General features: G+C 44.2%; 4 protein-coding genes across 4 annotated transcripts; 1 reads left to right on the forward strand and 3 right to left on the reverse strand.

Moving 5' to 3' along the window:
• Window positions 1-29: 29 nt before the first annotated feature.
• Window positions 30-7333, reverse strand: LOC121551605 (Golgi apparatus membrane protein TVP23 homolog B-like). Its single transcript, XM_045205081.1, has 8 exons — window positions 7135-7333; window positions 6697-6731; window positions 6198-6283; window positions 5548-5692; window positions 5204-5293; window positions 3120-3245; window positions 579-707; window positions 30-374 (listed from the first exon to the last, which is right to left on the reverse strand). The coding sequence occupies exons 2-8, from the start codon at window positions 6703-6705 to the stop codon at window positions 351-353; spliced, it is 609 nt and encodes a 202-aa protein (XP_045061016.1). The 5' UTR covers window positions 6706-6731; window positions 7135-7333; the 3' UTR covers window positions 30-350.
• Window positions 7334-8067: 734 nt separating this feature from the next.
• LOC123481371 (protein amnionless-like) lies at window positions 8068-9903 on the forward strand. The gene has a single exon (XM_045205083.1). The coding sequence runs from the start codon at window positions 8155-8157 to the stop codon at window positions 9589-9591; it is 1437 nt and encodes a 478-aa protein (XP_045061018.1). The 5' UTR covers window positions 8068-8154; the 3' UTR covers window positions 9592-9903.
• Window positions 9887-16526, reverse strand: LOC121551886 (tripartite motif-containing protein 16-like protein). The gene is made up of 6 exons (XM_045205082.1): window positions 15397-16526; window positions 13389-13484; window positions 12821-13054; window positions 11522-11693; window positions 11144-11215; window positions 9887-10884 (listed from the first exon to the last, which is right to left on the reverse strand). Exons 1-6 carry the CDS (start codon window positions 16033-16035, stop codon window positions 10259-10261), a joined length of 1839 nt encoding a protein of 612 aa, XP_045061017.1. The 5' UTR covers window positions 16036-16526; the 3' UTR covers window positions 9887-10258.
• A 2314-nt stretch (window positions 16527-18840) lies between these two features.
• LOC123481372 (Usher syndrome type-1G protein homolog) lies at window positions 18841-24954 on the reverse strand. The gene is made up of 3 exons (XM_045205084.1): window positions 24411-24954; window positions 22339-23222; window positions 18841-18993 (listed from the first exon to the last, which is right to left on the reverse strand). The coding sequence occupies exons 1-2, from the start codon at window positions 24763-24765 to the stop codon at window positions 22378-22380; spliced, it is 1200 nt and encodes a 399-aa protein (XP_045061019.1). The 5' UTR covers window positions 24766-24954; the 3' UTR covers window positions 18841-18993; window positions 22339-22377.
• Window positions 24955-26659: the final 1705 nt, after the last annotated feature.

The raw sequence follows: 26659 nt of genomic DNA on the forward strand, positions 1-26659 counted from the left end.
TTTTTCTTATTCATTCACCCATAAATGTAATGTAAATATAATATTTACAAAAGTCTTATATTACAATCAGCAGTTTTCAATCATTAACAAGGCTGTTAGCAGGAAAACAAATTAAACCAACATACAAAGAAACCTAGTAGTATCTTAGTTTGAAACTACACAGTTTGTAGGACTCTGTAGGAAACAACCCTGTTCCCTCAGAATAGAGAGATTCCTTCCACCTGTCCAACAGGAATTAAGAAAAATAACAGTAGCCTACGCATCAGTTAAAGCAAGGCTAGATCCTCTTGATAACATAAAATATGACATTAGCAGCAATGCTAATGTTTCTTCTCTCTGCACGTCCACCTCTAGGGTCCCTGTTTGGCCATTGCCTATAAAAAGAACAAACATATGAAGGTTTAGATGGCAGAAATATCATATCCCTATATTTTCACAGACAAAATAAACCATGTTGCAACTGAACCCGATCTCAAAAGAGAAATACAATTGTAGACAATATTATGCATTATCCTCCAAATTGCTACCTATGAGCTGAAATGTCTAATATGATCTGTTTTTAAATGAGAACTATATACCGGTTTGAAGAACTGGTTGCCAAGGTAGTTGGTTGCCATGCTCCTCAAGTTGGTCTTCCCGCCTACTTTGCATCGCACATATCCGTACAGGTTGGCCCACTGCAAAGCCACACCCATGATCACCACTGCCTGCAAGAGGACATGACATAAAAATGCAATGCGTTGTGATTTTTTTAACCAGGTAAGCCAGTTGAGAACAAGTTCTCATTTACAACTGCGACCTGGCCAAGATGAAGCAAAGCTATAAAAACACAGAGTTACATATGGAATAAACAAAACGTACAGTCAATAACACAATAGAAAAACTATATACAGTGTGTGCAAATGTAGTACATTATGGAGGTAAGGCAATAAATAGGCCATAGCTCAAAATAATTACAATTTAGTATTAACACTGGAGTGATAGATGTGCAGAAGATGATGTGCAAATAGAGATACTGGGGTGCAAATGAGCAAAATAAATAATGTAAATAACAATATGGGGATGAGGTAGTTGGGTGGGCTGTGTACAGATGGGCTGTGTACAGGTGCAGTGATCGGTAAGCTGGTCTGAAAACTGATGATTAAAGTTAGTGAGGAAGATAAGTGTCTCCAGCTTCAGAGATTTTTGCAGTTCGTTCCAGTCATTTGCAGCAGAGAACTGGAAGGAATGGCGGCCAAAGGAGGTGTTGGCTTTGGGGATGACCAGTGAGATATACCTGCTGGAATGCATACTACGGGTGGGTGTTGCTATGGTGACCAATGAGCTAAGATAAGGCAGGGATTTGCCTAGAAGTGATTTATAGATGACCTGGAGCCAGTGGGTTTTGCGACGAATATGTAGTGAGGGCCAACCAATGAGAGCGTACAGGTCACAGTGGTGGGTAGTATATGGGGCTTTGGTGACAAAACGGATGGCACTGTGATAGACTACATCCAATTTGCTGAGTAGAGTCAAGGATCGGTAGGATAGTCAGTTTTACGAGGGCATGTTTAGCAGCATGAGTGAAGGAGGCTTTGTTGCGAAATAGGAAGCCGATTCTAGATTTAACTTTGGATTGGAGATGCTTAATGTGAGTCTGGAAGGAGAGTTTACGGTCTAACCAGACACCTAGGTATTTGTAGTTGTCCACATATTCTAAGTCAGACCCGCCGAGAGTAGTGATTCTAGTCGGGCGGGCGGTTGCAAGCAGCGTTCGATTGAAGAGCATGCATTTAGTTTTACTAGCATTTAAGAGCAGTTGGAGGCCACGGAAGGAGTGTTGTATGGCATTGATGCTCGTTTGGAGGTTTGTTAACACAGTGTCCAATGAAGGGCCAGATGTATACAAAATGGTGTCGTCTGCGTAGAGGTGGATCTGAGAGTCACCAGCAGCAAGAGCGACCTCATTGATATACACAGAGAACAGAGTCGGCCCGAGAATTGAACCCTGTGGCCCCCCAATAGAGACTGCCAGAGGTCGAGACAACAGGCCCTCCGATTTGACACATTGAATGCTATCTGAGAAGTAGTTGGTGAACCAGACGAGGCAGTCATTTGAGAAACCAAGGCTATTTAGTCTGCCAATAAGAATGCGGTGATTGACAGAGTCAAAAGCCTTCGCCAGGTCGATGAAGACGGCTGCACAGTACTGTCTTTTATCGATCGCGGTTATTATATCGTTTAGGACCTTGAGCGTGGCTGAGGTGCACCCATGACCAGCTCGGAAACCAGATTGCATAGCGGAGAAGGTACGGTGGGATTCGAAATGGTCGGTGATCTGTTTGTTAACTTGGCTTTCAAATACTTTCGAAAGGCAGGGCAGGATGGATATAGGTCTGTAACAGTTTGGATTTAGAGTATTACCCCCTTTGAAGAGGGGGATGACCGCGGCAGCTTTCCAATCTCTGGGGATCTCAGACGATACGAAAGAGAGGTTGAACAGGCTAGTAATAGGGGTTGCGACAATTTCGTTGGCTAATTTTAGAAAGGGTCCAGATTGTCTAGCCCAGTTGATTTGTAGGGGTCCAGATTAAGCAGCTCTTTCAGGACATCAGCTATCTGAATTTGGGTGAAGGAGAAGCGGGGGGGGGGGCATGGGCAAGTTGCAGCGGAGGGTGCAGAGTTGGTGGTCGGGGTAGGGGTAGCCAGGTGGAAAGCATGGCCAGCCGTAGCAAAATGCTTTTTGAAATTTTCGATTATCGTAGATTATCATTGGTGACAGTGTTTCCTAGCCTCAGTGCAGTGGGTAGCTGGGAGGAGGTGCTCTTATTTTCCATGGACTTTAGTGTCCCAAAACTTTTTGGATTTAGTGCTACAGGATGCAAATTTCTGTTTGAAAAAGCTAGCCTTTGCTTTCCTAACTGATTGTGTATATTGGTTCCTCACTTCCCTGAAAAGTTGCATATCGCGGGTGCTGTTTGATGCTAATGCGGTATGTTTCTTTGAGAACCCAAACAATGCATGTGTCTTTAAGGTCAAATCATATTGCTAGCTTCATACTAGGTTTGAAATATTAATTATGCAGTGGGAAATTAGAGATGTCTAAATTCAAATGGAGGAAGGAAAGGCACTGAACCTACCAGCCACTTAAACTTGAAGGAGAAGAGAGTACTGAACACAAAGATGCCCCAGAGGACGGGACACACAATCAGACCCAGCCAGAAGATCCGTGATTGAGAGTTGGTCTGAACTTTTCTACTGGTTGCCTACAGAGAGAGGGGAAAAATAAGCACATGTTTATGTTCTACAGATGTCTTAGTTGTTGCAATTCTTTGAGTCATAGACTTTGTGCTTTGTTTAATTGAACAATCTGAGATATATATACACACACATACAGTGAGGGAAAAAAGTATTTGACTCCCTGCTGATTTTGTACGTTTGCCCACTGACAAAGATATGATCAGTCTATAATTTTAAAAATGGTAGGTTTATTTGAACAGTGAGACAGAATAACAAAAAAATCCAGAAAAACGCATGTCAAAAATGTTATAAATTGATTTGCATTTTAATGAGGGAAATAAGTATTTGACCCCTCTGCAAAACATGACTTAGTACTTGGTGGCAAAACCCTTGTTGGCAATCACAGAGGTCAGACGTTTCTTGTAGTTGGCCACCAGGTTTGCACACATCTCAGGAGGGATTTTGTCCCACTCCTCTTTGCAGATCTTCTCCAAGTCATTAAGGTTTCGAGGCTGACGTTTGGCAACTCGAACCTTCAGCTCCCTCCACAGATTTTTTATGGGATTAAGGTCTGAAGACTGGCTAGGCCACTCCAGGACCTTAATGTGCTTCTTCTTGAGCCCCTCCTTTGTTGCCTTGGCCGTGTGTTTTGGGTCATTGTCATGCTGGAATACCCATTCACGACCCATTTTCAATGCCCTGGCTGAGGGAAGGAGGTTCTCACCCAAGATTTGACGGTACATGGCGCCGTCCATCGTCCCTTTGATGCGGTGAAGTTGTCCTGTCCCCTTAGCAGAAAAACACCCCCAAAGCATAATGTTTCCACCTCCATGTTTGACGGTGGGGATGGTGTTCTTGGGGTCATAGGCAGCATTCATCCTCCTCCAAACACGGCGAGTTGAGTTGATGCCAAAGAGCTCCATTTTGGTCTCATCTGCCCACAACACTTTCACCCAGTTCGCCTCTGAATCATTGATGTTCATTGGCAAACTTCAGACGGGCCTGTATATGTGCTTTCTTGAGCAGGGGGACCTTGCGGGCGCTGCAGGATTTCAGTCCTTCACGGCATAGTGTGTTACCAATTGTTTTCTTGGTGACTATGGTCCCAGCTGCCTTGAGATCATTGACAAGTTCCTTCCGTGTTGTTCTGGGCTGATTCCTCACCGTTCTCATGATCATTGCAACTCCACGAGGTGAGATCTTGCATGGAGCCCCAGGCCGAGGGAGATTGACAGTTATTTTGTGTTTCTTCCATTTGCGAATAATCGCACCAACTGTTGTCACCTTCTCACCAAGCTGCTTGGCGATGGTCTTGTAGCCCATTCCAGCCTTGTGTAGGTCTACAATCTTGTCCCTGACATCCTTGGAGAGCTCTTTGGTCTTGGCCATGGTGGAGAGTTTGGAATCTGATTGATTGATTGCTTCTGTGGACAGGTGTCTTTTACAGGTAACAAGCTGAGATTAGGAGCACTCCCTTTAAGAGTGTGCTCCTAATCTCAGCTCGTTACCTGTATAAAAGACACCTGGGAGCCAGAAATCTTTCTGATTGAGAGGGAGTCAAATACTTATTTCCCTCATTAAAATGCAAATCAATTTATAAAAATTTTAACATGCGTTTTTTTCTGGATTTTGTTGTTGTTGTTCTGTCTCTACATTGTTCAAATAAACCTACCATTAAAATTATAGACTGATCATTTCTTTGTCAGTGGGCAAACGTACAAAATCAGCAGGGGATCAAATACTTTTTTCCCCTCACTGTGTGTGTGTGTATATATATATATATATATGTATCTTTTTTTTGTGTGTGTGATTTTCATATAAGCCCTCTTGGATTTCCAACCTCACCTGCACACCTTTTTACCTTGTTTATCTGCACTGTTTGTTTTTCACTTGTCTTTGTGTGCGAATAAATTAACTAGAACTAAACTAAACTAATAGACAGGCACAACTACAACTCCAGTCATGAACTATACTGCAACCGTACTGGTCTGGACTCAAACACCCAGTGACTCTGTCCATCCTCATCCACCTGGTTCCACCACCTGAGGCCGACCATCAACCTGCCAGACACATTCTGAGAAAGAAACACAATAGGATTACTCACCAACTGGACCTATAAACACACACAGAATAAAAAACAAAAGGCAACTTTTACCCTTTTCACACTACTCCGTCGAGCTGTGCTGGGCTAGCCTGGTTACACATCCAACATAGTTGCTGGAAACATGCTGGAAAGGACAATGTGAAAAGGAAATATCCAGCCAGCATGTTAGTGTGAAAAGGGTATAGCCTAATTAAGTTGTACCACATCAAACTGTGACAACCCACCTTGACTGTCCAGAAGTCACATGAAAGGAGGAGGATGATGGTGACCATGCAGACGATGAAACTACTGCTCAGGATTTCACACAGTAGGTAGACTAGAATGGCACTGGTGCGGAAGAAGAGGTGGAAGAACGTGGCCAGGGGATGCCTAAAACAAGAGCAGGTTTTGATCACACACACACACACAAACACGAGGAAGAGTTCACATTTACAGCAAAACAACCTCTCTTGTAGATCAGAATAGCTGATACGGGTTGAAATGAACATCAGTTTGTTCTACATTTACATTACATTTTTAGTCATTTAGCAGACGCTCTTATCCAGAGCGACTTACAGTTAGTGAATACATATATATATATTTATTTTATTTTATACTGGCCCCCCCTGGGAATCGAACCCACAACCCTGGCGTTGCAAACGCCATGCTCTATCAACTGAGCTACATCCCTGCCGGCCATTCCCTCCCCTACCCTGGACGACGCTGGGCCAATTGTGCGCCGCCCATGAGTCTCCCGGTCGCGGCCGGCTGCGACAGAGCCTGGATTCAAACCAGGATCTAGTGGCACAGTTAGCAATGCGATGCAGTGCCTTAGACCACTGCGCCACTCAGGCTGTTACTCCTCATCAATACAGAATCAACTTCCAAAACTGACTTGATTTCTGATTTCTTCTGTCTGACGGCGGTGGGGGCATCATCATCGTCGTCACCAAAGAGTGGAGCATCTGCCTCCTGTGAATCCTTTCAAGAAAGAAATGAGCTGTCAAGCAAGGCTCATTTTTATGAGGCTAGATAGCTACTACTGTACATCTAACTAACTGACATGATAGTGAGTGACAGTAACTAGATGGCTCTGGGGTAATTTGTGTATTCTAGCTAAATAGTTCGGTTTAAAACCTTACAAAGTTGTATCTATTAAAGTAATTGCATAAAACGTAGCTAACTAGCTAAAAGAACAAAAGTGCAGTAAGTTAGCAAGCTAGCTAGCTGTTAGCTAATTAGCTAACTTTGTGTTGCCCAACTTCTGTGAGCCTATCGTTAGCTACGAAAAACGCCACGAGAGCAACTTGAACAGTAAAGCGTTACCAGGCATAGTGTTATCAATAATTAAATATATAAAACAACTTATTTGTTTGAAAATAGAAAGATCTCACCAGTCTCATCTTTGACACTCACTTCCGGATGACGTCTAGGTAAACAACAAACATGCTTGTGTGAAGGACCCCACTCATTTGTGGCTAAATAAGTTGCCTGATTACAACGTGATGTGAAATGTGATGATAATAATAATAATAAGCCATTTAGCAGACGCTTTTATCCAAAGCGACTTACAGTCATGCGTGCATAGATTTTTTTTTTTGTGTGTGGGTGGGTGGTCCGAACCCACTACCTTGGCGTTACAAGCGCCGTGCTCTACCAGCTGAGCTACAGAGTACCACGATATCACAAATTGTATAGAAAATTGTATAGGTTAATTTATAAAAAATATTAATGGCGATATCTTTACCTCAACTTGAACATAATTTACTGCTTGGTGATTAGGCTGATAATTTTCAGGTAATTAATTTTGAATGGTTTCATTTCATACCCACCTTGATCATCTGCAAAGCGTCTCACCTCCAAGTAAGGGAATCCGCCACCGATATGTATAGCGGCCACACCGACCCTTAAATCAGAGGTGCGTTCAATTCGCTTGAACGTTTGCTACGTTGCAGAACGGTTTGTGCTGAACGACACGTTTCTGCAAAACGTTCTTGAACAGACTTTGAAGTACGTTTACGCCAATGACTGTATCTAAAGGTTTGCTCCCGTTTGGTGGGTGTGGCTTGAAGCAATGAGTGACGTATTTAAAGGTCAGTGGCCATGCTGACAGTGTTCCCCAACCTGTCCCTGTTTTTCAACTGGTGGTTCAGTACAGCAACGTTTCTGTTCAACTGAACGTTCGAGAACGTGAAAACGTACTGAACGCAGCCCAGGGTTTTCCAAACACGTTTTGGTTTTTGCCCTAGCTCTACACAGCTGATTTAAATAATAAAAGTTTGATGATGAGTTGGTTATTTGAATCAGCTGTGTAGTGCTAGGGCAAAAACCAAAACGTGCACCCAGGAGGGGCCCCAGGACCGAGTTTGGGAAACCCTGCCTTAAATGACTGGTCACAATCAAGGGAGTGCATTCGAACAGTTAGCCAATTTAAAAAAAATAGAATGTTTGGATTTTACATTGATGAGTTCCCAATTACTTTTTTTTTTCTTCAATTCCACCGCTGGTCACAAGAAACATCACTATAGCAGCTTTTACTTTTACTTTAGATGCAATTTCTTTTACACTATACCGTTTTCACCATACAGTTTTTAAGCATAAAGGTTATGTAAAGCTGTAGGCCTAAATCAAATCACTTTTTCTTTCATAGAGACATCTACACTGTTATTTTGGGGAATTATTGCTGCGGCTGCAGCAGCAGTTAATCTTTGACCAAGCTGGTGACCAGGCGGTAAAGATGAGTGTCTACCAGAGCTCATCAACTTCATCATGTGGGAACCTCATGTGACAGTCACACTGTCAGAGACAAAGGTCACCCCGAAGTCCAACCACTTCTGTCACAAGCATTCAGGATGACAAAAACACCAGCCGTGTTTCTTCTCCTCGGTCTCTGTCTGTTCCAGGCAGCTGACGCCCTGTACAAGCAGTGGATACCCGACACTAACTATGAAAACAAGACCAACTGGGACAAAGGGTCCATGCCCTGCGGCAACGACATAGTGCAGTTCTCGGCTCTGAGGAAAGTGTCTGTGTACGTGGAGACGGTCCACTCCGTCCAGGAGATGCGGCTACCGGTGGACGGGGAGTTCATCCTTCCCTCGGGGGGAGGCTTCACGGTCAGTAACGGAGGGGACCCCGGTTGCGGGGCGGGCGTCACCGCCCAGTTCAAAGATGCAGAGTCTCTGCAGTGGTTCGACCCGGCGCTGTGGCAGGCGGCGGCATCTTTAGATGACCTGGAGAAAGGTCGCTTCCTGTTCTCGGTACACGAGGAGAGCGTGCCATGCCAGTACGACGACGTGTTGTTCCGTGCTGGCTCCTCGTTCCGCGTGGACACCACCTCCAACCAGTTCAGCGTCCCCGTCCAGAGTGTGTCCGTGCTGGGGAAGAAGTTCAGCAGCAGCTCGGAGTTTACCCAGTATCTGGGTTCGGTCTCTGGCCGGCTGCAGTTCCACGGCACCTCGTCCCCCAGCGTTGGGGTTTCTGGCTGCGATGACGCCTCTGGCTGTGTCTGTGGGAACTCTGTGAATCACGAAAGGATCTGTGGCACCGTGACATGTACTCCTATGAACTGTAAGAAGCCACTGTACCCCACGGGACACTGCTGCGACGTGTGTGGTGCCATCGTCACCGTCCAGTATTCCTCAGGCTTCAACCTGGAGTCTTATTGGAATCGACTGCAGCACCTCTTCCTTGGTCTGCCCTCGTACCAGTCCATCCAGCTAGGCATGTCCAAGGTGCTCAAATCCCAGTATTTCCTCGGTGTAATCCCACGTGCGGCTGCCGCCGAGATCCAGATCGTGCTCCTGGATGGTGAGTCTGGTGCGGTGTCAGAGGTCCTGGCTCGGGACATATTGAAGGACGTCCAAGCCCAGGGCTCAAACTTGGGCATAACCGGGGCTGAGTTCCAGGCCTCCTCTGGGGCCACCAGTGGTGACGGGGCAGGGGGCAACGCAGCAGTGGTGGTGGGAGCCGTGTTCGGGGTCCTGATAGTAGTCGTTGGTCTTCCCCTCCTGGCTGTCCTCTTCCGCAGAGGCATCATAAAAATGCCAACCATGCCCACAATCTCCATCCCTTCTCTGAGCAGCATGAAGAGAAGTCAGGAGGATATCGGGGACTTCACAGACCACGGCTTTGAAAACCCTATCTTCGACAAGCCCACTATGATGCCCGAAGTACCAGGTATCTATGGGAGTGAAGCCGCCAACGCTATCTCCCTGACACAGTCAGGTGTGCATTTTGTTAACCCCGCGTATGATGATAACGAGACCTCAATCGATTTCACTGCCTGAAACTTTGTGTCATGGTATCTGTCAATATTACGTGCCCATTCTTATGAGAATAATTTCTTACGTGTTGTAATGTATCTGAAATGTATAAAGAATATGTTTCATGCTTAAATTCATATTAAGTATTAGGTATTTAAAAAAGTCAAGCAATTCATATTTGTGAATCGATTCTGAAAAGATTTTACAAAAGCTTTGTCACATTGTTAATATGATTTACAGTGGATTGACCATGGACACAAAAATGAAAGACAGTCCTTTAACTCATCTCAGTAGTAAGTACTCAGCACAATGTCAAATAAACATAGTATGTGAACACTTAATGTACTTTTTATTGCCAATTGCCAGACCAATCACAGCAGTTAGTAAGTCAGTCACTTGCTAACCAGATCCAATAAAATGAGCAGTTAAAAAGTTATTAATCAATCCCTCAGTGTCATACCAACACAAGATGTTTTGTTCCATATCACCACTAGATGAGAGCAGACACCCCCTGTGAAGTCTGTGTTTGCTGTCTTGTGATACTCGATGCTGTGTCCTGTTAAATAAGTACAGTATCAGTCACTTCAGGCAACTTCTTATGAATAGAATAGATACTTTATTATATTTGTGGGGAACAGAAATGTGGACTGGTCCGCCTCTCTAGCCTAACTACACTACTGCAGTCAAAGTATTATGATTCCGGAGTGACAGGAGCGGATGTTGCTATGAGAGTGATGGGGGTGGCAGGCAGAGTTGAGCTCTTCATTAGTGGGGGGTCCTTAGGGCCGATCAATAACACCACATTGTCCTTCTTTGAGAGCCAGACAGTAGGATACAAGGGCTCCATGAACTCAGCCTTGTACCTGTAGAGGAGTGTCATAGCGGCGTCAGTCACACCATAGAAAGCTAATGAGCCTGAGTCAAAGTCAATGTAGACGGCAATCCTTGTGAACACTCTTGTGGCTTCCACGACAGCCTCCATATCAGCATGCCAAGTGGAAAAGCTCCGCCCCTCCCTTCCGAGGCTCCACGAGAAGTAATTTCCTGTGATGCAGCTGCCGCTCTCCACGCCTTTCCGGTCGATGCTCTTGTAGGTGAGTCCCACGTGCACGCCCTCCCCGCTCAGCTCTGCCTCAAAGTAGTGTCGGCCCAGGTAGAGGCTCTCTGAGGTCATCACCTGACGCCAGTACTCGAAGCGTTCGGGCATGTCTGGGTAGCTGTGCTGCCAGGGCGTGGTGTTGGTCACCTTCCTGTTGTCTTCCGTTAGTCTCAGGAACTTGTGGACAGTGTCTGGGTCAAAGGTCAGACTGCTGGCATCTGCCAAGTAGACACATTGAATTGAATAAACTTTAATCATCCTCAGAGGGGAAATTGGATTTGTCGCCAGCATAGGACACATGCAGGGACAATACAAACACACACATGCTTATTCTAAGGTTATCTAAGTCGCTATAATACACGTGAAAGGTTACACCAAGTCAGGCTATTTCTCAAAAGGGTTAGCTCATTGTGAAGAGCACTAGCTATGTAAATAAAAAATTTCATTGTTGCTAATGCAATAAAAAAGACATCTTACGCTTGAGGAAGTCATCTCGCGTCTCAGGCTCAGGCATCTTGGGATGGACCATGGTTGTAATGCCCAGTTTCTCTGTAGGTCAGTGTAGGAGAAATGGAAGTTATCCTCCAGGTAGTACATACAGAACTCTCTATGATACAATGCATTGGGAAGACTATGGATATTAATTCAACAGTTATTTAACTTTGATTTAGCCAAGTCATTGGGAACATATTCTCTTTTACAATAACAACCTGGGTCGTTTTCATTATGTCACGAAACGGAAAATGTAAAAATAAACCGAAAAACGAAAATGAGCAGTTTTTCCAAGTTTCTATAGTTTTGTTCTGTTTGGTGCCTGATGAACACGGCCCTGGTTAAAATGTGTACACTCATCACCAGTCTTGCAGATGTCCTTCAGTTTGTTCCTGTAGGTAGCTTTGAGCTGGTCACACAGTTCCTGGGTGGACTCAGTGAGCAGGCAGCTGAAGGAGGCCAGGCGATCTGTGAGGCCAATGCAGACCTCAGGCAGACAGACATCCACTGCCCCCGTCTTCCACTCTGAGTATTCCTACATTCACCAGCAGGAGGAGCCACTCACAATACTGTCACTCACATTACTAAGAAAACTATGGACGTTTCCCAAATGACACCCTATCCCCTTTATAGTGCACTACTTTTGCAAATGCTCCATCACAGCATGCAAAGTAGTGTACTATAAAGTAGTACACTATATGAGAAATAGGGTGCCATTTGGGATGCACAATAGGGCCCCATCCAGAAATAACCCCTAGCCTCTACCCCCTAGACATTTCAGATAGGTAAAAGCAATATGGTAGTATTGCTTTCCCTTGAATAGACTTGGTAGGTTCTTGGCTATACTGTTTATACCTATCAAATTATTTTAAGATCTAAATGAAGTGTCTATGGTAAGCAGTGGAGGCTGGTGGGAGGAGCTATAGCAGAATGGGCTCATTCTAATGGCTGGAATGGAATCAATGGAAGGTATCAAACACATCAAACATATGGAAACCACATTTGACACATCAAACATATGGAAACCCATTAATTCCATTCCAGTCATTACAATGAGCCCATCCTCCTATAGCTCTTCCCACCAGGGCCTAGTACTTGGATTTCCTTGGCACTTGTCCTGTCACTTCCCTAACACTGTCAACACACTGACAGCCACAATAAACATTGACGAGTCAAAATTACTGACCAAGACAATATTTAACAGATCATAGGGGAAAGCTGAGGCAAAGGGTAAGAGGTAAATGGATTAATACAGTAGTCCACTCAGGATAGGGTTCAGAATGAGTCAAATGAGCAGTCAGGCACTTCCAAAGACCGCAGTATGATGCAGTATATACCATCAACCAATAGAATACATGCCCCTTGACTTTTTCCACATTGTGTTGTGTTACAGCCTGAATTTAAAATGGATTCAATGTAAGGTTCGGAGGAGGGGAAACTGATCCTAGGTCTGTGTAGCTCAGTTGGTAGAGCATGGCGTTTGCAACGCCAGGGTTGTGGGTTCGATTCCCACGGGGGGCCAGTATGAAAAATAAATAAAAATGTATGCACTCACTAACTGTAAGTCGCTCTGGATAAGAGCGTCTGCTAAATGACTAAAATGTTTAAAAAAATTAAAAATGTAAAAATGGGAAGCTTCACCCGGGAGCCCCAGTCTCTCACCTGCAGGAAGTCCACGTCCGTCTTGTTCCTGAAGAGTCTTTCCACTCTGGCCAGGGTCTTCTTCAGCTCTAGGCTCTTCTGCTCCAGGTGGGTCTGGATGCCCTCGGCCTGGCTGAGCGCCTGCCTCTGTTCCCCCTCCAGAACCTCTGTGGCCCCCCTCCGGACCTCTTCCACAGCCCCCCGCAGCAGGGAGAACTGCTGCTCCATCACAGCACGTACCCCTGCCACAGAGCTCTGGGGAGAGAAAGATGGAGAGAATTTGTGATAAAGAGAAGGAAAGGAGAAGTACTTTGTCAGTTTGTATCAGCTATGTGTTTCAAGGTTCATTAAGATCAGTGTCAGTTTGTATCAGCTATGTGTTTCAAGGTTAATTAAGATCAGTGACGATGTTATAAGTGATAAATGAGCAATAGGGGAATGAGGGGAGAGAATGTGTGACAGACTTTAAAAAAGAGGAGAGGAGGAGGTACTTAGTTGTATCAGCTGTGTGTTTGAGGTTCATTAAGGTCAGAGGCAATGGTGAAAGTACAATACGGGTGTAGTGACAAATGACATTTCAGTGGCATACCTCTATGGATGAAGTGTTGCTCTGTAGCTTGCCAATGGCATTCTCCGCAACTGAGACGGTCTTCATAATCTCCCCTTGTTTCTTCTGCAGCTCTGTCTATAGACAATCATACGCACCCACGCATGCAACCACACACACACACACACACACACACACACACATTCAGGGGTCTGTTTCTTAAAGAGTACCATGTGTTGGGACCAATGCCAGAAGGTTACCAGCATAGCCCATGGGAAATGCATTTGCTTTATTTACTAGCTTTGAGAGAGGGCAACCTATTGGACCAGCTTGAAACACAATGGGCAGGCTGTACGTATCACATGTCACACAGAAGGTTTCTTATCACAGAGAAACATACTGAAGTCTTGTGATAAACAATGTCATAAAAACTAATTTGCCTGGAGACTCCCTATCCTTACATCGTCTCCTGGATCACTAGACAATACTGACACTAAAAAGAGGGGGTCGTTCCACCAACCCGGTGCCTTTTGAGAAGTGTAACTTGGTAAAAAATATATATATTATTTTACCTAACTTTAACATTCTGTCATAAAGAGCACATGTTCAACTTAATAAAAAACAAGTTTTCCCATCTCAAGAGGTTCAATAAAAAAAAGGACTATAGGAAATGCCGATTAAAGGGGCAATCTACAGTTGCTACAGCAATTTTTCGACTTAATTATATGTACCCATTGATTCTGAAGAATATAACTTATAAATGTTTCATGAGCTTAGTTCAACTGTCGTACCCCATCAGAACCCAAAATATAAGCTTGTTTTACTCCAATGTTTGTAAACAAAGTAAATGTAAACACACACTATTTAGCCTCAAAACTTGGTTAAAACTATCATTTTGATATCATGGATGGTCAGTCCTTGCATCCATAGCTCTGTCTATGAATTTGAGAGTGGTTATATTTCTCCAGGCCCATCCTTCAGCTTTGTACCAAAACAGGGGCGGGAAACGCTTTGTTATTGTTTCAACTGCTGATTTCAGCATTAAGTGCCAAATAAGATAACAGAGTTGACCGTAACAGGGTTGACGATTTCATCTTGAATCAGCCATAAATCCCCTTATGACAGGTGGAATGGAAGCTTGTTGTTTGCAACAGGGAGTGACAATTGAATGTAAGCTTCACAATTTTTGTTGTTGTTGTGTTAAAACATTTCTAGCTCATCTATGGGTATCAGGGTTGACGTGTTATGCTAGACCCACTCAGTTTTCCACCACAAAACACCAGAAAATGACCTAAAAGAATAGAACCAGCTCACCTGCTTTTACACTATGATTTGACTACTAGAAGTTCAATGTTTCTTTTGAATGTATTTTTAAAAAAATATGAATAGTTTCACCATATTAAATCGAGAGCAGTTCACGTAACAGGGTTGACCTTAAAATGAGGGACAGGCGTAAATTATTCACTAATCACATGAAATAAATAATAATCTTCAGACATGACTTTGTCAAAGCAACAAAATAACCAGGGCTTTACAATGATGGTGAAAACTTGGAGAAATGTTGGGGTTAAGTGAGTTCAAATCTTCCCAGAAGTCACAGCGGGTGCAAGGAGTTTATTCATATTAATCTCTTGTGGACAGATTCATGTGATTCAACTTTCGCGAGAATTTCACTTCTGGGTAACCAAGATTATATTCATATTAAAGATTTATTGAATTCTCCGTGTGGTCTATATTAAAGGGCACTTCATTTAATATAACAGGCTTTTAAAATTCATTATTGGTGCACAATTTCTACTTAAAATATTAAAGGGCACTCTTTTCGTGGAACGACCCAAAACAACATGTCCATGCCAAACAAAAAAGGGAGCTCTCGTACAGTTATCAACCACCATCTGTGAAATGTAAGTGTGTTGTGTGTCTGTATATATCAGTGGAGGCTGGTGGAGGGAGAAAGGGTAGCACGGGGTCAGCCATTACAAAGAATCCAGTCCTCCCCATTTCTCCCTCCACCAGCCTCCACTGGTATAATATAAAATGTTACCAATACCTCGATCTGTCTTCGAGCCTCCTCTACAGATACAGTACTGTGCCCCAGATGCCCCTGTCCCTCACACTCGCAGCACACACACACACCACAGCCGTCCGTCAGGCAGTACAGTTCAAGCGGTAGCCGGTGCTCCTCGCAGGTGAGACATTCGATGTCCTGTAAGGGCTCCACCAGTCGGTGGTTCTGGAACCTCTGGTTCTCCAGGTGGGGTCTGAGGTGGGCCTCGCAGTACGACACCAGGCAGGTGAGGCAGGACTTCTGGGCCCGGCACGGGATCTCGATGCAGGAGTCACACAGCACATCCTCTGTGGTGACAGTAAACCCGCTAGAGACTGTCTGGGTCTGGGTGTTCTCCCTTGGCTTATCGCCGGTTCTTGTTGGGTCCCCTTGTTCCTGGTTCTGAGGCTGGGTGTTCTCCCCTGGCTTATCGTCTGTTCTTGTTGGGTCCCCTTGTTCCTGGTTCTGAGGCTGGGTGTTCTCCCCTGGCTTATCGTCTGTTCTTGTTGGGTCCCCTTGTTCCTGGTTCTGGTTTAGGTTCAGGTCCCACACGTTTATCACGGATGTGGTGACATCTTGGCTTCCAGTTGTGGGATGACTCTCTTCTGTATTCTCTTCATTCTTGATGATGAGGGTCTCCATGTTCTCTTTCTCTACTCTGTGGACGTCCTGTGTGAGGCTGGTGTGCCAAGATCCCTCCCTCACTCTCTCCTTTCTCCTTCAGGCTGCAGGGTGTGACCACTGTGTCTCTGTCTCTGGGTCTGAACAGGCAGACGGTGCAGATCTTTCCTCACCATGGAGCTTGGCTGACAGGTCTACGTGTTAGTCTACCATGACATCCTATACAGGCCTCACTACTCTTTTAATTCCTATTCTCTTGCTCAGTAAGTCACTCTCTCTCTATCGCTCTCTATCTCTCTCAAACATACTTTCTCGCTCTCTATCTGTTTCTCTCTCTCTCTCATGGAGTCTCACCGTCTCTCGCCTTAACTCTCACACCCTAAGTCTGTCTGTCTGTCTCTCTGTAAGTCTCTCCTCTCTAACTCTCTGTCCAGCTCCCTAACTCAAGATAAATCAGTGAAAAGACAAGAACAGAACTGAGGACCACGCCTTAATAACTTTATCCGTGTGAGTCAGCGGCGGCAGCAGGAGCCTCCTCTTGTTACACTCCTCCCTCCCTTCTCTCTCTTTCTTTCTCTCTCCTTTTCTCACTCTCTCCTCCCTCATTCAGTTGGGTTCAGGGAAGGCTATGTCGGTTTGAGTGGAGAGAAGGGGGAAGTGGGTATTGAGGGCAAGGAATGTGGAGAGCTCTGTTTTAACAGGACAAATACAGTAAAATCACCCACCAAATTATTATTATTATTATTATTATTATGAATCATGAAATCATAACTGTATAGCCACACTCCCTTATAGGACATCCCAGACGTGGCAATTCCAAAGCTATTATGTAATAATAGCATTTCGTAGAAAAAAAATAATGTTGTATCAACAGAGATGATCTGGGTCAGCTGACCGTCTTCTGCAGTGTAATCTGTGAAAACTGGAATGTCAGCATCCTGTAGAAACCTGTATCTCTGAAAAGTGAACTTTTCAGGAGTCATCACAAGGTGTTTTGGAATGACTGGTCATACAGTAAAGTTTTCATATATTCACAGTTGATGAACGAGAACAAATAACAAACTGACATACATTGAGATACAAGGTTTTTCAGATGCTATTGTGGTTGACATGATCACAGAAGAGTCATCCAATGTCTGGAGATACTGTAACACTAATGTAATGCAAAGTTAAGGAAGTCAAGGAACCACAGTGACCAGGCCTGACCTAGTGTTCCATTCTGATTAAAGAGAAGGGATGTTTCTAGACAATATTATTTTCCCGCCGCACCCTAACTTCCTGCGACTTTCTAACCATACTCCAATGTATCTTACAATAATGTAATGAGAGACTGAACTGGACATTTTGGAAATCTCTCTAACACCCATTTGTCTTTCATATACAAATGCAGCTCGGAGAGGGGCTAGGTTTAGCCTGAATCCAAACTAATTTGCTCCATTTCACTTTTGTTGAAATGGAACAATTCAGTTTAGATCCAGACTAGGCTAGATTCGATATAAACAGGAAATGTAACCAGGAAGTAGATTGTCTGGATATAGAGCCATTGTAAAACAATGAGAGTAAGTCAGGCATAGAAATAGAATTACGGAACTGAATGGGAATGTCTGTGAAGTAATGTACAATGACCGGTTATGACCAAAAATCCAAGCTCATGTTGTGATCCAGTTAGTTCTAATTTAATGCATACTTGAAAAATGACTCAATAATATCCTTGATTGCCAAAACAGTCCTTACCTACCGTGCACATTAAACAGTGGGAACAATCTTTGGCCTCTGAGTATCAGTTTACTTAAATGACCCATAAACTCTGACATTGTTTCCCCTATCCCTCTTCCTACATCTGGCCCAATTTTCCTTTTTCTGGAAGTGTGCTCTAGTTCATTTCCCTTCATGGATTTAAAACTTAGGGTTGGCATAATTAATTTTGTGAAAATGCATTTACACTCATGAGGAATGCACAATTGCACACTTAGTGGGGAAAAGACAGAGAATCGGGATGCAGGGTGACTAAGTTAATGAGAATTCCTCCCAGGCCTGTCAGGTGCAGGGTGAAGTTGCTCCTGGTCGCTCCCCCACTAATGGTTAAGGTTAGGATTGTAGTAGGGGAAGCTGATCCTAGACCCTAGAGCGGCCTGCCACAGTCAGAGTCCTGTCTGTTGCAGCTTCACATACAATGCAGAGAAGGACATATTAGTATATTTGTTTATTATGCAAAAAACACTGTTTGAACCTTTAAAAAAATGAGGCATTCAATGTGAACATTGTTTAGGTTCCAAGTGCATCTGATAAAATCAACCACTAAAACCAATGACACATACAGTATATTGGGAAGACTTCGTCACATTATCAGAACAGATCCAGTACATTTACATTTGACATTTTAGTCATTTAGCAGACGCTCTTATCCAGAGCGACTTACAGTTAGTGAGTGCATACATTTCTCATACAGTACATACCACAGAGACACCCAGTACATACCACAGAGACATCCAGTACATACCACAGAGACACACAGTACATACCACAGAGACATACAGTACATACCACAGAGACACCCAGTACAGACCACAGAGACATCCAGTACATACCACAGAGACACACAGTACATACCACAGAGACATACAGTACATACCACAGAGACACCCAGTACATACCACAGAGACATCCAGTACATACCACAGAGACACACAGTACATACCACAGAGACATCCAGTACATACCACAGAGACATCCAGTACATACCACAGAGACATCCAGTACATACCACAGAGACATACAGTACATACCACAGAGACATACAGTACATACCACAGAGACATACAGTACATACCACAGAGACATACAGTACATACCACAGAGACATACAGTACATACCACAGAGACATCCAGTACAGACTGAAGACGACAATGATGGTTAAAGAGGCGATAGAGAACTTTTAGCCTTTAGGGGTGCTCTTCAGACAAAATGTGTCCATTAACCTAAATGGACAGAAATAGTGTCCAGAAATTACATCATTGGACAGAAAGAGGCACATGTGCACATAACCATGAGAAAAAGCATAACATATTATTTGCCTAAAATTCAAAACTTGTGTAGTTTCATGAAATTGATTAAAGTAAATATCCAGTGTTTCCAGATTTCTAAGAAATAGGACCTATAATGAATTACAATATGAGTGAATATAGTTATCCTTCCCAAATTGTCTTAATTAAATATGTTAAAAAGCAGCGTTTCTGGTGTGGGCTTATACTGGTCATTAAACATATGAATGCTAGTAGACCGCTGATTGGCCAGTTCATCCTCTATGAGGAAATAGCAAGCATTTTCTAAACCGTCTGTTTGAGATACAAGTTTGAGGTGGGGTTTTTCAAGTGTTTTTATTTTTCTCCAATTTATGCTTTAGCCACAAATACGAGAATAGGATGATTCAACAACATTATCTGGGTATGAGTTAACAGAATACAAACTTTTAAAAGTGAGATTTCACTGGATAGTTACTTTAGCATCATACCAAACATGTATAAGCATACAGCCAACCTTCAAGCCAAAATTTGACGTAAACAATTAGTAACTAAACTTCCATAGTGTAGTGTAACATCCTTAATGATGTGATCAACATGATATGACAACATTGTAATTCAAAACCTCATGGGGGGTAGGCCTATACGCTGGACATCTACATACTGTATCATAAAATGCTCATCAGAATATCTATGACAATGGATTTAATTATGTGTGAGTTTCACCCATCGAAACATTAAATAATCTTTTTAATTAAATAAACATTAAATAATAAAGTTTATTCTATCATTCTCTCATAGCGTCAACCGTCAATGAAAAAAAGCAATTGGCCTCCTTTATCAGTGAACCAAACTGAAAGTGGTTTGACCTGGCATACTGTGTGTAAACAAATGTACTGGTACAAAATGGAACAATGCATAGCAAGCTGAATGACCCGGGCCAAACCAATCAACGGGTAAAAAAAATGCCTTAATAGCATAGAACTGGTAATGCACAGATAATTATAATATTGTAGCGAATTGGAGAGGCAGACTGACTGTGACTCACCCTACAAATTCGCTACATTATCACCATCAACGTCAACAATGGAAGTATCTATACAAAACTATGGATTTGAGACTTTGGCCAGGATTCTGTGCAAGGCGCGTTATAGCACGCACTATACAGCTGACAATGTGCTTTTTAAAGGCATTTTCCCAGATGTTTGCGGAGATCGCATTCATTGTAAAAGCTGCGCATGCCGGCTAAAGAGTAAATTACCTTTAAAAACCTGTTATGGTGCACTGCGCTAAAAAGTGCCTTGTATTGAATCCCAGCCTACGTCTAATGGATTAATAAACAAATACAAACAATTAACCATATGCTCATGTATGTAAAAATCATGTCCTTAACAAATGCACTGGCACAGGCTCAGGGGATGGTACCTAACAAGCCCCACAGGGGCCAACGTATTGGGCTCAGACAGAGAGGTGTTGGAGGGGGGCAGGCCACAACCCCTCATTCCTCTCTCTGTACACTGTGCCACATGGCATACAATAACACTGATGCACATCAACACTGTGTTCTGTAGATACAAGAACACTGCTGCACATCAACACTGTGTTCTGTAGATACAAGAACACTGCTGCACATCAACACTGTGTTCTGTAGATACAAGAACACTGCTGCACATCAACACTGTGTTCTGTAGATACAGATCCAGGCAGTCTTTTGCTGACTGCGTATGGTGGCGCAATGCTCCAAAAGATGGCATGCCATAGCTCTCTGTCCTTCACGGAAGCAACAAGGTCCTCTGTTCTGAGAACAGTGTCTTTTAGTATATTTAAACGGTCAACAGTGTCGTTTAGTTCATTAAAATGGTCAACAGTGTCTTTTAGTTCATTAAAACAGTCAACAGGGTCTTTTAGTTCAATAAAACGGTCAACAGTGTCTTTTAGTTCAATAAAACGGTCAACAGTGTCCTTTAGTTAATTAAAACGGTCAACAATGCAGTGCAGTGGACTTCTAGAACTCACTCTAATGATGCTGCAATGATCCAAAATACCTTTCAGATTTTTTCAGCTCTTCTCCTTCATTTATAAAGTCCAAAGAAAGCTCAGGTTTCTGTATTTTACTTGAGATTTTTGTCTTGACAATGTCCTCCTTTCTGCCTAACTAGTCACAGGGTGACCCAGGGTATGAAATGAGAACATTTCTCTGAATGTCCTTACATAATCGTATAGAGTCAGACAAGCCTGTCTCTGAATATTGCATACACTACAACAAACACCCACAAGACATTAGTCCTGACAAGACTAAGCAACAATGCTCCACCTTTAAGGTTGGAAGAGCATTCTGCTTGACCTATACAGTGTGTCCACCTAGTGGTCTCCAGAAGAATGGCAATGCCATATTTGCAGAGACATACAGGAATTAATTATATACCGGATTGTTACTATTATCATCAACCAAAGAAAAAACTAGATGCCTACCTTCATAACTATGTGTAGGGGAGAGTGCCGAAAATATTAACATGTCCCAGTGAAAAATCCCCAAACTGTTACAGTTGGCCCTGTTCTCCTCTACACACTCAGATGTACTCTGTAGGTTAGGTTTACTCTGTAGGTTAGGTTTACTCTGTAGGTTAGGTTTAATCTGTAGGTTAGGTTTACTCTGTAGGTTAGGTTTAATCTGTAGGTTAGAGTTACTCTGTAGGTTAGGTTTAATCTGTAGGTTAGGTTTGCTCTGTAGGTTAGGTTTACTCTGTAGGTTAGGTTTACTCTGTAGGTTAGGTTTACTCTGTAGGTTAGGTTTCATCTGTAGGTTAGGTTTAATCTGTAGGTTAGGTTTAATCTGTAGGTTAGGTTTGCTCTGTAGGTTAGGTTTACTCTGTAGGTTAGGTTTACTCTGTAGGTTAGGTTTACTCTGTAGGTTAGGTTTGCTCTGTAGGTTAGGTTTACTCTGTAGGTTAGGTTTGCTCTGTAGGTTAGGTTTACTCTGTAGGTTAGGTTTAATCTGTAGGTTAGGTTTACTCTGTAGGTTAGGTTTAATCTGTAGGTTAGGTTTACTCTGTAGGTTAGGTTTAATCTGTAGGTTAGGTTTACTCTGTAGGTTAGGTTTAATCTGTAGGTTAGGTTTACTCTGTAGGTTAGGTTTAATCTGTAGGTTAGGTTTACTCTGTAGGTTAGGTTTAATCTGTAGGTTAGGTTTACTCTGTAGGTTAGGTTTAATCTGTAGGTTAGGTTTAATCTGTAGGTTAGGTTTACTCTGTAGGTTAGGTTTAATCTGTAGGTGAACATCACAGTAGTGGAGGTATACAGTACCTACACAGCATCTTCAGATCCAAAAGCATCAGTCACCATTCACAGCGGGGTGTCCTCGATGCAGTCAGGGTCCTCAAGGGTCTCCAGGCGTCTCTTGCAGGCGTCCAGGATTTTCTTCCTGGGCCCTAGGGGGATGTGGATGCTCTTAAGGTCCTGGTTCGAGCACAGCCGCAGCGCCTCCAGGTCAATCTTCTCCCGCCTAAAAACGGTGAGGAACTCGCCCATGGTCTGCGCGGCCAGGAACACCTCCAATGGGCTGGTCACGGCCTCGCAGTCATCATCCAGCCCCAGCTCCACCTCGTCCCAGGGAAGCTCCTGGCGGTTCCTTTCCTGGAGGCTGCGGGCACTGCCGATGCTGTCCCCCCCATCATCCAGGCTAGGCGAACGCCGCAGCCGGCTGCGCAGCCGCATGTTGGCGCTGCCAGCCCGTTCGGTTCCTCCACTGAGGCTCCCCTCGTCGCGCCCGCCGATGCCGAACAGGCCGCCGCTGATGTAGTTGCGTCGGAACACCATGGTTCCCAGACCGGGCCGGTTGAAGAGGGAGTCGTGGCCGGAGTCGGTGCTGACCTCAGAGTATTCCATGTCGGGCCGGTAAGACAAGTCCGGCTCGCTGATGGCACGAGAGATGGCGTCGTCGTTGGCGTTTCCGTGGAATATGTCTCGGAGGTTGCCACGGCGCCCTGTGCGGTCCCGAGGGCCGACGTAGCTTCCCTGTTTAAGGAACATGACATCGTTGCCCAGCTGGAGGCCAGAGAGGGAGCGCACGCTCTTCCTGCCGTCCTCGTATATCTTGAAGGTCCCGCCCCCCTGCTTCCTCTTCTCCAGCCTCTTCTGGATCTTGGTCTTGCCTTGGAGTAGCCTGCAGGGACAACGAGCAACACAGGCTTCAACCACTAGTTATACAGCAGCACACATCTCAAGTTTAACAGATGACAAATGTTTAATGTTGGAGTGTAATGTCCCTTTCATTTTCAACATGGTGTACATAATTATAGATTGCACATAACTGTCATTGTATCCTCTCCTTTCTCCACTAATGGGAAATGTTGATGTTCCAACTGTTGTGCATGTGAAATTATACAGCAGCAGACATAACAGATAAGGAGTTTCACATGCACAACAGTGAAACATTTGTCATCTTTCAAACTTGAGATAAGTCCACATCCCAGGTCATTCATTTTGTAGATGCAGCTTTGTACTACAATCCTAAATGAAGGGAAAAGATAAGCACCATATTATTTCCAGATTTGCTGTGCTCATCTTTCCCATTCATTCATTTAGGTTGAGGCATCATGTAGCTGGAGCTACACAACCAATGGCGTGGGATGTGCACTCATCTTGACATTGGACTATTTTTTAGGCCTGAAAACATCTGACAAACGTTGGTTTTGGAGTGGAATGTCCCTTTAAATAAATATTCAAAAGGCATAAATGGCTGGATGAGGCTGTACTGTACTGACCTGAGAGTATGGCACACTGACGGTGGCGGTGTTCAGGTGGTGCAGCTTGTACTGACCTGAGAGTATGGCACACTGACGGTGGCGGTGTTCAGGTGGTGCAGCTTGTACTGACCTGAGAGTATGGCACACTGACGGTGGCGGTGTTCAGGTGGTGCAGCTTGTACTGACCTGAGAGTATGGCACACTGACAGTGGCGGTGTTCAGGTGGTGCAGCTTGTACTGACCTGAGAGTATGGCACACTGACGGTGGTGGTGTTCAGGTGGTGCAGCTTGTACTGACCTGAGAGTATGGCACACTGACGGTGGCGGTGTTCAGGTGGTGCAGCTTGTACTGACCTGAGAGTATGGCACACTGACGGTGGCGGTGTTCAGGTGGTGCAGCTTGTACTGACCTGAGAGTATGGCACACTGACGGTGGCGGTGTTCAGGTGGTGCAGCTTGTACTGACCTGAGAGTATGGCACACTGACGGTGGCGGTGTTCAGGTGGTGCAGCTTGTACTGACCTGAGAGTATGGCACACTGACGGTGGCGGTGTTCAGGTGGTGCAGCTTGTACTGACCTGAGAGTATGGCACACTGACGGTGGTGGTGTTCAGGTGGTGCAGCTTGTACTGACCTGAGAGTATGGCACACTGACAGTGGTGGTGTTCAGGTGGTGCAGCTTGCGGCTAACTGAGCTGCTTGTGTAGCTGGAGAAGCTCATGGCGTCCGACACAGACTGCTCCGACGCCGCCTCTTTGTGGAACTTGCGCTCCATGCGCTTGTGGTGCTTCCGCTGCAGCTTCACGCACTCCTTAATCCTCTTCTCGGACTCGCGGAAAGCCCGCTCCTTCAGCTTGCCCACCAGCTTGGGGTTGAGGGCCGACTGCTTGGCAGCGATGGAGTCCAGGTAGCGGACACAGTCCATGTGGCTCTTGGTGGCGGCCATGTCGAGGGGCGTGTGGTAGTCGTTGTCTAGGCACCACATGTTGGCACCGAAGGACACCAGGAAGGACAGGCAGTTGTGGTGGCCGTTGGCAGCCGCCAGGTGAAGAGGTGTGTTCCCCCATATGTCACACTTATCAGGGTTGCCTCTGCAGAACAAGAGGAAGTACAGAAATCAGCCAGAATTGTGATCCAGAGAGGCTGAAAGAAGCAACGTGCATACAGCACACATACGGAGTCCATATTAGGAAGTCTTCATCCTAATATGGATGTCGTACGCATAGACCTGGGTCAAATACATAGGACTGTGTAAAATTATTTCAAATACTTGAACTGCGCTGGATTTAGTTTTTCCCCAGAACCAATAGTAGTCCCAAAAGTGCAAATATCAAGCTAAATCTAATACACCACATATACGTGCTCTTTATAAAATGTATAGTATACAAAATACTTTTTTTTTTACTCTACTCTTATCTGTACTTGAAACATCAATTTTGCAACGATATCAAGACTGAAAAATCACAAACACTTTACAGTGCCAACGAAGACCCGTGCCAAGACAGAGGTGATGATGTTGTTACAACAAGTCATGCTGTTCTGTTCCAAAGGCATTCAGTAAGCATTATCTGTGAGTAATATGAACCAGGAGAAGGATAACCCACTCTTCTGGCTTACCTCCAGATACTCCTAAACATACCAGGGACCTTGTGAGAAAGTCCATTATCTTTTTATCATATTTTCAGCACTGAGCTGATGGGCTGTTCATCGAGTCTTCGTAAATCATGTATAACCTTACATCACACTACCCTTTAGCACTAGTAAATCTCCACAACAACAACAACAACAACAGCAACAACAACACAGTAAACTAGTTCTCAACGACACCCCACAGATGGCAGATACACAAGTTATGAGATGAACAATGCCACTGTTTGGACCTGCTCTCATTACATTTAGAGGATTTCTCTGGCATAGTAGTCATCATTTTACATTTACAGTGGGGAAAAAAAGTATTTAGTCAGCCACCAATTGTGCAAGTTCTCCCACTTAAAAAGATGAGAGAGGCCTGTAATTTTCATCATAGGTACACATCAACTATGACAGACAAAATGAGAAAAAGAAATCCAGAAAATCACATTGTAGGATTTTATATGAATTTATTTGCAAATTATGGTGGAAAATAAGTATTTGGTCACCTACAAACAAGCAAGATTTCTGGCTCTCACAGACCTGTAACTTCTTCTTTAAGAGGCTCCTCTGTCCTCCACTCGTTACCTGTATAAATGGCACCTGTTTGAACTTGTTATCAGTATAAAAGACACCTGTCCACAACCTCAAACAGTCACACTCCAAACTCCACTATGGCCAAGACCAAAGAGCTGTCAAAGGACACCAGAAACAAAATTGTAGAACTGCACCAGGCTGGGAAGACTGAATCTGCAATAGGTAAGCAGCTTGGTTTGAAGAAATCAACTGTGGGAGCAATTATTAGGAAATGGAAGACATACAAGACCACTGATAATCTCCCTCGATCTGGGGCTCCACGCAAGTTCTCACCCCGTGGGGTCAAAATGATCACAAGAACGGTGAGAAAAAATCCCAGAACCACACGGGGGGACCTAGTGAATGACCTGCAGAGAGCTGGGACCAAAGTAACAAAGCCTACCATCAGTAACACACTACGCCGCCAGGGACTCAAATCCTGCAGTGCCAGACGTGTCCCCCTGCTTAAGCCAGTACATGTCCAGGCCCGTCTGAAGTTTGCTAGAGTGCATTTGGATGATCCAGAAGAGGATTGGGAGAATGTCATATGGTCAGATGAAACCAAAATATAACTTTTTGGTAAAAACTCAACTCGTCGTGTTTGGAGTACAAAGAATGCTGAGTTGCATCCAAAGAACACCATACCTACTGTGAAGCATGGGGGTGGAAACATC

This window comes from Coregonus clupeaformis, chromosome 19, assembly GCF_020615455.1.
Source record: "Coregonus clupeaformis isolate EN_2021a chromosome 19, ASM2061545v1, whole genome shotgun sequence".
NCBI lineage: Eukaryota > Metazoa > Chordata > Actinopteri > Salmoniformes > Salmonidae > Coregonus > Coregonus clupeaformis.